Below are 15,856 nucleotides of genomic sequence, written 5' to 3'. Positions count from 1 at the left end.
ATATGACCTTTAGTTTTTTATGAAACATAATTGCAAGGTGGTGGGCTAGGAAAGCTAGGTCTGCCGTATACTTCAGGAAGCAATTTTACATGTCTAAAGGATTTGCACTGTCCACAAAACTGAAAAATGTCCAATGCTTTTGTTGCACTGTCAAGTGAGGACACCACTTTGACTTAGATACAACGTCAGAGTTTTGAAATATGCTTGAGTATTTTGAATTTGAATAATTTTCTCCTTGCTGAGAGGTTTTAGCTTCAGCCATAGCTGCTAAAATATGTCTGCATGAAACTTGAAATTGTGTCACTACACAGAAAGAATTAAAGATAATTTAGCCAGAGAGAAAAAAAACAGGGAAGAGAAATCTTCCTCGTCCTATTCAAACAGTTAAACTTGTACTGCCATAGTTAACATACATATGTGTACCACTTATATGCACATATATATTATGCATGTTAAATACATAATATGCATATATTATTATATAAATACACATAGATGCACATATATAATATATGAAAATATTTAACACTTCCCATATATATCTGTATTAAATATATATATTTGAAAGATGCAGCAAAACCTCTAATGTCAGCCAGAAAAAAGGCTGGTTAAGCTAGAAAAAGTGCTTGTTTTATGAAAAAGTAAAATTGCAATTCACAGCATTTTATGTAATGCTGTACAAATTACCAGATACCAGAGACTGCATTTCTGGATCTGAACAGTACTAAAAGTTGCAACTAAGGACAAATATAAAGACACTTGTTTACAATGCAGAGGCTTAGTCAGTACTATAAGCAATATGGCAATCTGCATAGCAGAAGATATAATGCTTTGTAATGTGATTTTTACTTTACGTATCAATTCCTACACACATGAACAAACTCAACAACAGCACCATTAATTTCAATCATTACAAAAAAGCAGAAAATACAGGAAATAAACTGATAAATTAAATGGGGATTAACGCATAACTGATATATTTACACAATGGTATGTTTACCCTATTTACTGGGTGGTAGCCCTATTTTATAAAGACATCACTAAAGCATTTAAAAGTGAATTAGAGGTGGGCTGGCAATCCTATTACCAAAGTTGCTGGTGACACTTCCACTCTTTTCCGTTATGATTTTGTCAAATAACACGGTCTAAAATTATACATACTAGGTGTGTGAGTGACTTCTCTGTGTGTTTGTGTGTGTGAGAGAGAGAGAGAGAGAGAGAGAGAGAGAGAAACTACAACCAGAACTGCTCAGCTTTGTCAAGAATGCACCCAGCGGAAAGCACTGTATGCTTCCCAGAAAAATTGGGTGCCCTTCCTTAAGATGCAATGGAAGAGGGACTTGATCTCTGGAAGGGACAATGACAGATTGTGTCAAAGATTAATATCTTATCTTCCCATGGAATGACACTCAAATTTATAAACATGTATCATATGAGAAAGCAGCTGAGACTATTCCTCCACATGAGCTTTGCCAGTACTGGTTGCTCTCTATGATGAAGAGCAGGCAGTCTGTCCCTCGTGTTCATCTCCAGTTTCCTTCACTATGCACCCATGGCTATGAGTATATGAAGGAGAAGTGAGGATGCAGAGGACAAGAGAAAGACTAGGAAAAAAGACTGGCTGAAGTAAAGGTTTGCTGTTGGGGAGAAGAGGGAGAGGAGAGGAGAGGAGTGGAGAGGAGAGGAGAGGAGTGGAGAGGAGAGGAGAGGAGTGGAGAGGAGAGGAGAGGAGTGGAGAGGAGAGGAGAGGAGTGGAGAGGAGAGGAGAGGAGTGGAGAGGAGAGGAGAGGAGTGGAGAGGAGAGGAGAGGAGTGGAGAGGAGAGGAGAGGAGTGGAGAGGAGAGGAGAGGAGTGGAGAGGAGAGGAGAGGAGTGGAGAGGAGAGGAGAGGAGTGGAGAGGAGAGGAGAGGAGTGGAGAGGAGAGGAGAGGAGTGGAGAGGAGAGGAGAGGAGAGGGGGCAAAGGGCTGAGTATCATGGAGAAGCCCACCATCCCCACCTGATACTCCATTCCCACCCCAGAGCTTGGGATGGAAACCAACGTTCCTGAATTTCATTATTCTGCTGTCAGGCAGAGGTTAAGAAATCTCCTAGCAAAAGGAGATTTACTCCATTTCTCTGCAATCTTCTATTCTGACTATTCCAGCATCTCAAATGGGCAAGATGGATGCAGCGAATTCAACTCCAAGCCTGGTCCACTCAGGTATAACGTGGCATATGTCCATTACTTTGCTTTTCAGAAAAATAGAGACTTGCAAATAAATGCAGAAAAACATACACAAACACTGACATACAAGCCCTACACTCACTAGTTGTTTAAAAACTGGCAGTACTTAATGAAAAAAGTGGCAGAATCAGTGTTCAAAAGTTAGGAAACCGGTAGAGCAGCTGCTTTGGGAGGTGTGAGGCACTTGCTGAGCTGGAGACAGGGGACCTGAGCAGCACCCTTGCCTGCTTGTGCCTGCCTCTTCCCACAGGCAGATTCCTCTGGGAGGGGAGAAGGAAGAAAGTTTGATAATTGGGTAACTCCGATCATTTGGATAGCAAGAGGATGTCCCGATGTGATGTGAAGCACAACTGAACATCTCATAGCTGCCAGCCAGCTGACCCTGAAGTCATTGGAGCTCTGCTATGAACATGAAGGGTATAATATTGGTCAAATACTCTGAAAAATGAAGTTCTCGGTGTCCCAAACAGGACACCCAAAATTACTGAAAACCTGATTTCACAATGATTTAGTTGTGTTTGAAAATATGGACAATACAAACTTCCTGCTCCAGAGTACTACTGAGAATTTCTTTACACTAAAACACTGCTGGGATGAGCAGCGCAGAAAGTCCTATAAAGAAGCAAGGTTAAACAACATGCAGTAAATACAACACAGGAGCTCCCAGGGTGAACACCTGATTATAAGCATATGAAATGAGACTCACACAGAGTATGTGGTTTAAAGTGTAAAACATACCATGTGAGCGAATCATTAATATTTTATTAAAGCATTTTTGGAAAAGGTACGATATTTTTGGCATGTCAACTTTTGAGAATGAGGTCTTGGATTCTTAACAATATTCTCTAAAAGTAGCTTTTATGGATGATAATATAACACATGGACATAAAAGACCAGATGGACTCCAAACAATCTTAATAACGTATTATATGTATTTCTTCATACTTGCATGTTTGTCTAAAGAACTACAACTCTTCTGGTGCCATATAAATATTTAATAATGATAATTTAGAATATACTGATATAATATTACATCTGGGTATTTTACATCCTTATTCCAAAATGGAGTTGCTTTAGTTACATGCCAGCTCTGTTGGATTCATTGAGCGTGTTCATGAGACTAAGCAATTAGTACTCAGCTTCATTGAGTTTATATTTTTATACTTTCCACATTAGAGGAAAACATTACATTATGGGCAGAATTTAAATAATTGCTAAAGAGTTAAGAAAATGCTTCAGTGCTTTTCTGACTAACAACAAATTTAAATATACGCACAAGTGGCTTCATGCACTGAACTGATCAGCAGTCTTTTAAATTCTTTTTCTAAAAGCAAACCTCAGAAAATGCCATAATATACTTTTTTTCTCTTAAAAAAACCCCCAAAACAAAATAAAAATCTCAGGTTTTTATATGTGCCTTTTCAAAATTAAGCTATGTAGAGTGTTATGTAAACAGTCCATGATGTGCTGAATAATGACATCCAAGTTATTTTCACAAGTGAAAAGTTGGCTTCATGCATTTCTTCAAAACCTATTGGAATATTTTGAGCTTTTTAGACCTATCTTTTGCCAATAAACAGGCTATTTTAAAAAAAGTTGTTTGTGTGCACGTGGTATCCTTTCTGAAGGCAATGAGTATTTCTAGAACCAAATAGCCCTAAGGCAGAAATTAAAGGTACCCTGTAAATCACTTTAACTAAATGCATTAGTATTTATGATGGTAGCTATAAAATTAAAATGCATAAGACACAACCCCCAAAAATGAATGAAGTAACACCCATATTTCAGACTTTTAAATTCAGAACAAACACTGACCAAATACTAAGATAATATAGAAAGATGCATGAAAGGTCCTCGTATGGCTAATCATATAGTCTTCCCCTGAAAATTTGTACAAATTAATATAATATACAGAGAAGTACAGTGCAGGACCCCAAAAACATTTAAAACTAACAAAAAGCTCTACTCATGTCATATATGCCGGTCCTTCATATTGCCATCTTTACCTCTAAAATTAATTTTATCTATGTTAGAACAAAATATATCTAAATTTGTTTTGACGGACCCAAAACACGTGATTCTAACTGGTATGATTCTGAAGTTGCTCAACTGGTTTTCACCTTGACACAGTGCAGTAATTTCACATTCTTCTGCATATTTTGAAGTCTATTACAAATTTTAAAGTGTCTATTGCAAAATTATGGGCACTAGAATGTTTGTATAAATCAGTTTAGAAAATTGTTACTAGCTGTGTACTGGGGATACACTGGTGTGTTCCAGTATAAGAGCCTTAGGGTGACCTACGCTGTGCTCACACAAATTGCTTGCTGGATGTAAAGTGGAAATTTACATTTTCTTATGAAAATTTGCTACGTGAGCTAAGCTTGACTTTTTCTGTACTGTCATTGCAAAGTCAAAAGCAGTACTTAAAAAAACCCAAACCAAAACCAGGCATTTTGGTTTTGAGAAAGTTTTGATGAGAAGTTTTTTTCCCTTACAGGTAGAACGGTGACTGCCTGGCATGGCATGTTTGTTACACTGAAGTCTTTTTATGGTATCTCCTTCCTCTGCTGAACTGTGATGATACTCCCAGCCTGGAGAAGTGCTGTCTCTATGACCAGAAGGAAAGGATATCCTTTCATGGAGAGATGACTGTGTTTATTGAGCATTTGCACCTTAAACCTAAGGTGGTAACAAACAAGGCTATTTACACTAAATACTATGGTGCTCAGCACCATATAAATGCTGAAAATGGTTTGCAATATGTCACTATATATATGTGTGTATGTATATACATTATGTGTTACCTTGGATACAAGGCTTGCTCTGTAGGCAGCTAACTGCTTCAGATATTCCTTCTTGGCAGCTTCAGTTTTCTTTTTGTATACCTAAAAACAAAGAGTGTCACATTGGTAAATTAATCTGGTTTTGTTTTTATATATCACCGGTGTGTCTCATGCATCTTCATAAAGTCTTTCTAAGTAAACAGCCTTTCCTCCTCATATTGCTTAAAGAGTGAAATAGTAAACATCAAATACTTTAAAGAAAATATTGTTCCAACTGTGAAACACCCTTTAACTACCCAGCAGTACTGAAAAAATAATATCCCTCATAGCATCTCAGGTTTAATTGTTCAAAGTGAAGTGCGGGGCGTACTTGCAAATGGGACCTTTAGGGACGGGGGAAGGCAGGCGTGGGCCTCTCCACTGGCTTCCACTTGTGAGACGAGTTAAAACCCTCTGGGGAAGATGAGAATGTGTAGAAAGACATTTGAGCTAAATGAAGGAGGAGATGACGGCACCACACAGAGCAGCCAAGAGGCTTTCTCTCTTCCCTGGATAAACTGTTGGGGACAGTCAAAGAAGCTTCACGGAGCTGCTAAGGATAATAAATCATGTTAGTCATTATTCCAGTCCTGATCCCGTATCGGTCTAATTAACTTCTCAGGAGCATGGATCTATTTCTGTACATTTCTCTCAACTCACCAAATTATTTTAAATGCGGCATGTGCACAATCTCATAATGGATTATAGAGCTTGGAGAATCACTTCAGTTTTGCCCAAATTTCAAGATCAAAGATTATCTGCAGGGTTAGGCAGGACCTCATAGCACTATAGTAACATGATGTTAGAAAAGCGTACGTAGATATTTAGGGTTGAAAGTTTTCAGGAGGAGAACCAGTTTCTGACCCATGGAGCCTAGCTAATGACTTGCTGTTAGCCATGTCAGCGACAGATTTGGGAACAAGTCAGCATTTCTCTTTGCAGATATTATCATGAGTTTCTCACCACTTCATGGGTTTTCTTTTTCCTGAAAGGGTAGACTTAGGAGCCGTGCAAGCATCTTGGCTTCATGTTACTAAGCAGGATTGACTCCTAGCCTTCCATGTTGCAGGGAAAAGCTTAAAAAACATCCGGAATGTGTAAAACCATAAATATATGTTTAAAAAAAGTATAAAAACATATGTTTAAAAACAAAAATGGAAGGCTTAAAAGTGAGGGAGACAAATAAAGGGAAAGTAAATTTACTTTTATTATTGCTGTTATGCTTCACAATTTTTAAGTCACGTGCCCAGGGCAGAAATTAATTCATGTGTTCATGGGCATTTGGGATTCACAGTATTACACAAAATGGAACTGCAGCTTTGAGTCTCTGCTGTCCACTTCTCCAGTGAAGTGCACAACGTGGGCACCGGTGGAAAGGGTCCATGAAGGGAGTAAAGACTATCCACCTTCCCCCTCCCACTCCACACTGCCTAGTTAACTGGGCTATTGATTCAAAGGTTAAAAGATGGGCAAAGCTATTTATGGCAATTTTGGGGTGTTCTCCTGAATTCCACAGCTGAAAAGCACACACGTACATCTCCTCCACAGAAGGATAAACTTTATGAAACTTTAAAGTGATCTCTTTTGATCTTCCAGTGCTCTAGTAAAACCAGCAGTCCCGTAATGGAGAGGACTTGGCAGCACAGAGTGTGCACACAGAGGACAATGCAGTTGCAGACTACAAAGTGAGAGTGGTAGTGTCAGGCTGGAAGGATCCAGTACAACACAATTTTTATAAAGAATGTGCTCATGAAACATTTTTTTGTTTCACTGAGGTTTTGCTTTCAGAGACAGAACAAACCTCAGATATGGGCTGGCAAAACTCAGAGGCTGCCTAAAAGGATTAAAGATTTTGCTTCCCAGGGAAGCAAAAGATCATAATGGAAACAGAGAAGTCTTAGGCTTCCAAAATTGTAAATATAAAGACAGAGGGGAAAAAAGATTGGTTTTAGCTGTGCAACTGTATGTGTGCACCCTTGTAATTTCTCCAGATTAAGATAAATATATAGTGTTGGCTGATCTCCTATTGTTTTGCAAAAAAAAAAAAAATGGTAGCAATTTGCTTTTTAAGTTGTAATCACTTGTGATTATTAGGAAAATGTACTGTTTGTTTTGAAAATGAATAAAAAATTAGTCAACAATCTGTTCCTAGCTGCTAAAATGAATTTAGCTTGACCTACAGAACAGACTAAGTTATACCGCTTTGTATATTGCAATGCCTCTGCATCATTCTGCTAGCCAGTTTAAAAACCAGAGCTGAACAAAGAATTTTACACAGAATAATGATCTTCAAAAGATCATGTATATACTGCTTCCACATTGGGTTTTATTTTGCATTACACAAATATAAAAAATATACACTCCTGCTGTGCTCTTACAGTCACAGCATATTGAAAGAGTCCTCTGGGACCTGACTTTTCCCTCAAATAGTCATATTGCACAAGGTTAACTCAATAATATGAAGCTAACAGTTCTGTAAATCTCCATCTAAAACATCACTACTTCATAGGAACATCATCGTAGAGCCGTTATTTAATTATTTCCTACCTATACATCTACCATCTTCAGTGTACACATTGTCTTGCCCTCTTTTCTTGGGTCTTCTGGTGAGCCAATAATAGTCACATGAACACCATGTCTTCCATGGTAATATAAACATGAACCATGTAATAGAAGGTCATTAGAATAAAAAAGTCCTTAATGGATGGGGAAAGGTTTTTGATGACCCCAGCCTGCTTTGATGTTTTGCACAGGTCAGAATGGTCCCCACAGGCTGGCTTGTCTGGCGGGTGGTCAGCTTACCCCCCCTTTGTCCTTGTAAGGGCATTGGCATGTCCTCTGAGGACAACAACTTGACCTCTCACTGTCTATATGCTGTTGTCCTTTTGAAGACGCCCACTGTTTAGGTCAGCATACAAGTGGGCTGATGATCCTTATCATGCTAATTTTGGAAATTCTGATTGGTCCTGGCTTATACTAAAAATTAGGGTAAGTTCTGCCTGTCTGGGGAGTTCTTAATTTTCATGAGTAACAACAAGGTCTGGCTGGCAATATTTTTCTCTGAACGCAAATCAATGTGGCCCTCGCAGTGGGTACCAGTTCACTGACTTTGTGCTAGACTGGACTTGTACTGGGAGCTTATGAAGGCAGGGCAAGTGGGGAGTGTCCTCAGCATTTGTAGCAGCACCTCAGACAGGTATGAGCAAGTTAGCTGCCCCTCCCAACCACTTTTTTTTTTTCAGCTGTGAGAATTTTTAGCCCTCAGGCTTAAATAGTTTTGTGTTGTAGTAAGTATAACAGAGTTGCATCCTTGCAGCGCTTTTGGGGAGGAAAAAGGCTGGTGTCATCATTCAAGTGTGCTCTAGAAAATGGCTGAAGCTCTTTGGGGTTTTATGTTTAAGACAGTGCCAAATTATGAAAAACATCATTTCCAATAATACATTTAACATTTTTCCTGTAACAAGAAGCAGGCTTCTGTTCTGTTGCTTATCTATAGTGTATAGTGGCAATATTTAATTTTAACATCTCAGAAATCTCTTATAAGGTCATTTTCCCCTCCTCTGTCAAGCAAGCAACAATTATTAAATAAGTAACTTGACAGGAGCATATACTTATGGAATTAAGTCATTTCTAGCTCGCTTTAATTCAATTAACATGATAATTGAATGTCAACTGATTGTCATTCAGGCAGTAAAGGCCCATTCTGATTCAGCAGCAGATTTGTTTCCTTACACAATATTTTATTTTCTATATTGTCCCAGTTGTGGAAATTGAATGTTGGCAGAAAAAAACATCATTTCTGTATAAGCAGGGTGGGTCAGCTTAATTTATTCTTATTCTCTTCAGCTTGTTATAGTAACCCCAAAACACTAAGATTACATTCATTTGTCTACAAATGGAAGCTGCTGGCATTATTTTCCTACTGTGCTTCACGAATGCAAATTTACACAGCATAATACACAGGTTCTTAGTTTACTATTTAATTACATTTCCAAAGTGCACCCAGTAAGGTAGCTTCAAGTTCCCTTACATTGTTTAGCAAAGCATGCAGCAATATAGAAGAAGATACCTTCCAAAAGGAGTAAGTATGAAACTCTACCTTGTGCATGTAAGTATATAAGATAGCATTTGAATTAGGCCACCAGGGAAAACGAATGCCCTGGGGTCCCCCACTGGTAACATAACAGCCTGGTACCAGTCCCCAGGCCATTGCAATGGCACCCTTTAGCTCAGCTTCCCTGGGCTGACCATACATGTGGGCTACTAGTGCTGCAGCAGCTTACATCGAGGGCTGAATTTTTTTTATTAATAGTGATACACATCCTTAAACTGACTGCCCCAAAGTTTCATTTGGAGATAGAGGGGTTGTGGGTTATATGGTTAGCCACAAACACTCACAAATACTAGATTTACCAAATTAAAACCACAATAGAATATCTGCACTTCTGTTTTATGATGCCAACTTCTGGTCATGTTTTGCTTTATATATTTTAACTTCTTCTTAGGTCTTGTCTTCCTGGATCATAAATTCCTTGAGGCAGGCTTTGTGCCTCCTGTGCTCTTCTGCATGTTGTGTATATGAAAGTCATCACTGATATATATAACTGAAATATATCTGTAATGCCTTGAGCCAAGTTTTTGTTCTGGTTGGTCATCTTTTCCCAGTGAACTTCCTCTCAACTTGCTTGTGGAGGATTATCAACACATCACAACACACTATGCAGCAGGACTCCTACCCTGTCCCATGTGACTTGCACCCTTGTTCCCTTAGGGGAACAGATCTCCTTTCCCCCAGTCATCATCACAAGAGCCAAAACAGGCACTCAACCATCTGCAAACATGTCCTCACTTCTGAATATCAGGTGCTAATGGAAGAAGGCAGCAATGACTACAGTCCCCTTTGATACTAGAGACTTGGAGTCAGTGAGTTAAACTGACTGATGCTCTTAGGAGAAAAACAGACTTTCAGAATTTGTGCCTCATGGTAGTCTGAAAAAGCTTTGTGTTTCCTAGCTGACAAAGCACATTACGAAGAACCATGCTACTTCCCTGGCTTTGCCTAAATAGCTGGTACGAGGATGATGAAGGGGAAGTTTTCAGTTTATCTTGGGGATGTTTCCTTAGAGCTGACACTTGCAAGCAAGTTATATTTGTCTTTTTAAAATGATGTAAAGGTGCCCACATTTGTTTTGATGGAAGTGTTCCATAAACCCCAAAAAATAGTATATGCAAAAAGAGCAAATCAAAAAGCAACAGGACCGATTTTGTGGTTTTGGTCTCCTCAGTGTTATTACCCATGGGAGTGTCATTTTCACAGGCTACAGTTACAGAAATAGCATCTGATAAAATACAGTAGGCTGCAATCCAGAATTAAATTCCACATTCAGATTGTCATTCCTGGTCCTACATACCTAGGCTCATAGAGGAAACTTGTATTTTTTCCAAGTGGGAGACATATCTCTAGTTTTAATCTTCTGATTTTGCAGCAAAGGCACCTAGAGCTGCACACACTTGTTTAAAATATGGAGAGAGATATTCCCAAAGCAGTCAGAAAAAAAGTCTTCAGAATTGCTTAATGGATACTGAAATATGTTACCATTTGATTTTTAATCTAGGTACATACAGTAACAGAAAGAGGCCCAGGGCTAGCTATATGGCTCAGCAGTCTCTGACTGTAGAGCATGAAAAAGACGCTGATGACATATTAGAGGCTTAGGGGAAAGAATTCAGTCTTTCTGGCGTGCAGGGGAAAGATCACAGGCCAAATTCAGCTCTAGCACAGTGAGACTTGATGGAGATCACTGGAAATTGCAGCCATTTGCACCAGGCCTAAATTTGACCTTGTTGTCTTGATGCTCACAGCTTGCAGGAGCGGGACTGTACATTTTATCAGAAGCATGTCGGATGAAAGTTGGGTACAAAACAAATGACATTAAACATATGAACATGGTGATTATTTGCACTTGCTGGTATTCTTTTTTTAAAAAATAGGGATGTGAGCCTGAATGGAGCATAATAATTGGGCCTAAATCCAGTTTTGTACGCAAATGATTTAAAGCCATGTTCCTATCGAGCTCTAACGTATGGATAAAGAGGGGGAAGAAGAATGAGTAGAAAACTGAGGCTATTATTTATGCATGTTGCTGCAGCAGTACTTGGAATCCAGGGTCCTTTTGGCCCAGCTCCTTCCAAGTACAACAAGAAGGCGAAGTGCAGTTAAAGTCAACGTTCATAACTGGGCGGCCATGTGTGGTATTTATCTAGAAGCTGTGCCTGTTGTATGCAGCAAACAGATATCAGAAATCCACCCCGGGCAGGGGGGTTTCTGATGTTCCCTGCGACTTCAGTGCTCTTGGGAGGCTGCAGGAAGATCAAGCTGCCAGGTGGGCTGGGCAGGAGGCCAGCAGACAATAGCCCGTATTACCCTATACAGAGTAAGATGCTGCAGCTCCTATGGAGACCTACATGAATTTTATTTTTTTTGTGGCAGAGGGGAAGGTTTCCCATCCCAAGTGCACAGCGCGGTCCTGCTCAGCCTGCTCTCTGGATGGGAGAGGGAGGCGCCAGCTGCCAGAAGTCCTGTAGCAAAAATGCATTGCGAACAGGGGGCCTGACACTGCCCCCTTCTGAAGTCAGTGGAAGTTAAGGGGTTCAAGGTCTGGCCCTGTGAAAACCAGAACAATAAAACAATCTGAAGATATAAATGTATATATATGTACACATATATACATATACATGAGTTTGTATCTGCGTGTATGCATGCCTATTCTTGGCCCATTTGTGTTCCGGCTCATTAAGCCCAGCTGCTTGCAGAGGAAGGGAGGAGGAGCAGATGCCCGAGTGAGGAGCAGTTGTTTTAAACTCTTGACACACTCGTCTAGAGCTTCAAAGGGTAGTTATGCAATTTCAATACAGAAATTTGTTAAGAAAAACAGTGGATCTCCCAAGCAGGCCTAAGGTGCAACACTGGTAAAAGCGACTGCCGGTGCAGATAGCTGGGAGGGGAGGTGTAAGGTTGCTGTCTGTTGTGCCTGTTCCTGAATCCATTTTGCTTGTAATTCGCTTTGGCAGTGTGCACACACAGATGTGCCTTTGCTTCCTATTTGTTGACACTAATGCACGAGGACTTCAATTTACTTAAGTATTGGTAACATACAATCCAAGTTCCATCAGGTGTTAAAGAACTGCAGCATTTACCTAGTGGGTCTTTGAGCACCAATGAGGAGTAAATGATTTGATTTTGTGAGCTCTGAGGATTTGTCAGCTGCCTCATAAGTATAATTCTGGCTCTTCATATTCCTGCTGCTTCTAATTTAGCAGGACAGGCTCATAATTGAAGCAAATTAACTATTTACACTTGCCACTTCTACCAGGGGAAGAGGACACATCAGCAGGAAAGAATGAGTGGGAAATTAAATTCTTCCCACTTGTGTCAGATCTGCCCTTATATAAACACATTAACAGTAATTTCATGAGGCGTCAAACATAGGAATAAATACTGAGGGATAAAATAATGAGGTGTTGCTATTGAGCTGAACTGTTGCAGCTAATATTACTGTGTATGAATTATGCAGCCTGAAAGAAGGCATATGTTACAGCACTCAAACAGTCGTTTCACCAGCTTCTTCTGATCATTAAGTTTTGGGTCCCCTAGGTGAATCCATCCTTCTTCCCGCTGCAAGGCCAGTGCAACATTTAAGTAAACACACAAAAACACATACACACACATACACACATATATATGTACGCACACTAAGCTGTTCATAGGAGGCCAAATTCATTCCTGCTAGAATTCCAGTTAAGTCACTGAAGTTACACCAGAGATTAATTTTGTTGACTGTTGAATAGACATTCAATTCCATTTTTAGAATAATAGCACATTTATTAAGGTCTTTGGCTGAAGTTTTAAAGTTACACTAATGTAAACAAGAACATTTTGTTTGTAATTTGCCACATCTATTACAGCTTTACTAGGACTCCAATTAGAAACCTAAGGTTCATTTTGTACACACACATCTGGTACTGATTTAAAATGACTTTCGTTTTTCATCTAAGGACAGAAAATGATCTAAGTAGCCTTTTTACCCAGTTTGAACCAGCATTCTGTCTGAAAGCCAGAGACTTGACCATTTAGCACACTGAACCCTCTTCCCTGGGGGCTGTTTTTCTCCCCTTTGCAGTAAAAATGTGTGCAAAGGACAAAGATGTACATAAATAAGCTATAAAAACAGGATGCACAGAAGTATAGTACTAACTAAGGAGAAAACAGTGTTTGTGATCGTAAGAGAGGAACTAGAAAAGCCACTGAAAATATCCCTGTGCTACGATTACAGCACTGAGGAGAATGTACCCCAACATACTACTGCTACAGCTGCTTTCCATTCACAGGTATATTAATCTGAATAGTTTCAGAAAACATTTACAGTGAAAAATGAAGGAAAATGCACAGTCCCTGCTTCTGATCATGTGTAATTATTGTACCCAATTCAGAATTTGAGAAGAAACCATGACAGAGTCCACCATGACCACTAAAGTCCCTTTAATTTCTAGACCTCTCTGTGTAGATAGGTTTGGACAAACAAAACACAGACACACACCAGCGTTGTTTGCAAATGGCCCTTGTATGCTCCGGAATTAATGGAAACAGTTCTAGCATATGACCCAAAAATGCAAATGTCTTCATACGGTAAAATGAGAGTGGAAGTACACTGGTATCTACTTTAATCTAATAAATTGCAATATTCTCATGGTAAGAGCATCAGAGTGTGATACATTTTAAGTATAACTCCCCCCTAACTTCAGTAAGGCATCCAGCATCATCTAGTTCATAATAACATTTCCTTTTTTGTCATTCAAATCCTATTTTCTCAAATAACATTTTCCTAGTTTCTTCACAGTTTGAAAAACATATGTGGTTCTTGCACAAACCCTTTCATGCTACAGTCTAATATGTCAGGTTATCAAAATTTTTTTGCAAAGGCTTGGACATACATATACTGCCCTTAGGTCATCACTGTACTGAGTTTCAATACCTTTATGTATTCTGTGGTCAGTCTTCAGGAATAAACAAGAAGAATTCTATGCGTTTCAGAAAAAGCTGGCTCAGGCCGTAGGAACAAAGAAGATTTCATTTTGGCATGAAAACATGAGGTTATTCTTCTTTCTCAATAGCTGCATTATGTTCTACTTTCTGATTCATTTATATTTACTATTTAAATAGTAAAAGGAGTTCCAATTCAGGAAACATAATTTGGAAACATAATTCTATTTAAATTCCAGAATACGCATTAGCTTCCAAAACATAAAAGCCAGAAACTTTATGATAATTGAATCCTTTTCAGCAAGTAGAATTCATCAATAAAGTATTCCTCTAATGATGTTATTGTTTCTTTATTTAACTATTTTTGAATTTCTGAAGCTTCTTCAATGCCAAATTCCAAATGCTACATTTGTATTTTTAGAGTCCAATTTTCCTACTGGAGACATAGGTTTCATAACAGTTACCAATGCTCTGGATCTGAAAAATTAGGCCTTTAAAATACAGACTATCTAGTCAGTTAAGATGTCTTGTAATCATTACTTTGTACTATTAGATCCCTAATGGAATAAAGAATGAGTTTAAATTTATTCTAGAAAATAGGATTGCCAATTTTTTAAAATAGGGACCAGCTTTTATTCTTTTTGTACAGTGCTAGATTAGAAAGGGCCTGGGCCTGGAGTTTTAACAATGTACTTAATAGATGATAATGAATAGGGAAAATGAGTCAAAGATATGCTAACCCAAACTCTTGGAATAATTGGCTTAAAAATCTAGTTGCAGCCATTTTTTCAGGGATGTGTCATGTGGATTCCATAACACATCATTCTGCTGTGTTCCAACTTAAATTAAGGACAACAGATATAAATAAAAAATAAAATAAATTCTGTTCTGCTGTTCCAGTGTAGGACTTAATCAATTATTGCTTTCAACCACGAATAGGACATCCAAGTTAAAGCTGGAAATTTTAGGGGTTTATAAACTTTTCTTAAACAGAATTCTATGGAAAGACTTCAATTTTCTGCTGGTACTAGTAATATGACAAGTTCAAAGGAAATGTGCATTGTATAGTCTTTTATGTTTCTCTATCTCCATTATATGATCTTGGACTATTATTCATGAAGGCAAGTTTTCTGCTTTGTAAGTGGAGCAAATATTATGGAAGGAAAAACTGCACCACTGCAACAGCCACAAATTACGGGTGATTATGAAAAATGGTGGAGAAAACCAAGCACAAGGTCTTGCTTGGTGTCATCACTAGAGAGATGTAAGATTAACTAGATTAACAAACTCCTGAGAAATCCAGGTCTCTGCCTTTCACCGTTTCAGGAAAATTTGGATCCACAATCCCATAGGCAAGCAAGATGGGTCCAAGATTCAGATCTAACTACTTGGAGCACTCCTGAGGTATGTGTTTGGGTGTGAAGATTTCAACATGGGGAGTGATTCTGGGCAGGTACTCAGGACAAGGAGGAATGGCATCAAAACCTCTTGCTTGTGAACTTAACTAAAAGCATAGTCAGCATTTTTTCTGAGTCAAAAGTGAACACTCATCATCATGGTCCTAAAAGGTAACATTCGACTACGAGAGAACTGCTGTACTGGGAAAGTCTAAACAACCTGTCAGATCAAGGACATAACCTTGGCCTTTGCTGGACATATTAAAAAAGGCAGAAGGAAGAGACAACACAACAAAATAACCCTAACGTGCCAGGCCGAGTGAATTCTCTGACCCCTGTGTTCAGAAAGCTACCTTTCCTCCAGCTAAA

At 38.9% G+C, this 15,856-nt stretch overlaps 1 protein-coding gene across 1 annotated transcript in view; it reads right to left on the bottom strand.

Moving 5' to 3' along the window:
* Window positions 1-15,856, bottom strand: part of TOX (thymocyte selection associated high mobility group box) — a 230,972-nt gene that overhangs the window by 20,696 nt on the left and 194,420 nt on the right. The window contains 1 exon segment of the mRNA XM_009289269.2: window positions 5,033-5,113. Within this exon segment, the coding sequence (XP_009287544.1) occupies window positions 5,033-5,113 (81 nt within the window).

Source organism: Aptenodytes forsteri, unplaced genomic scaffold (genome assembly GCF_000699145.1).
Source record: "Aptenodytes forsteri isolate BGI_AS27 unplaced genomic scaffold, ASM69914v1 Scaffold139, whole genome shotgun sequence".
Lineage (NCBI taxonomy): Eukaryota > Metazoa > Chordata > Aves > Sphenisciformes > Spheniscidae > Aptenodytes > Aptenodytes forsteri.
This window is presented reverse-complemented; position numbering and strand designations above follow the sequence as displayed.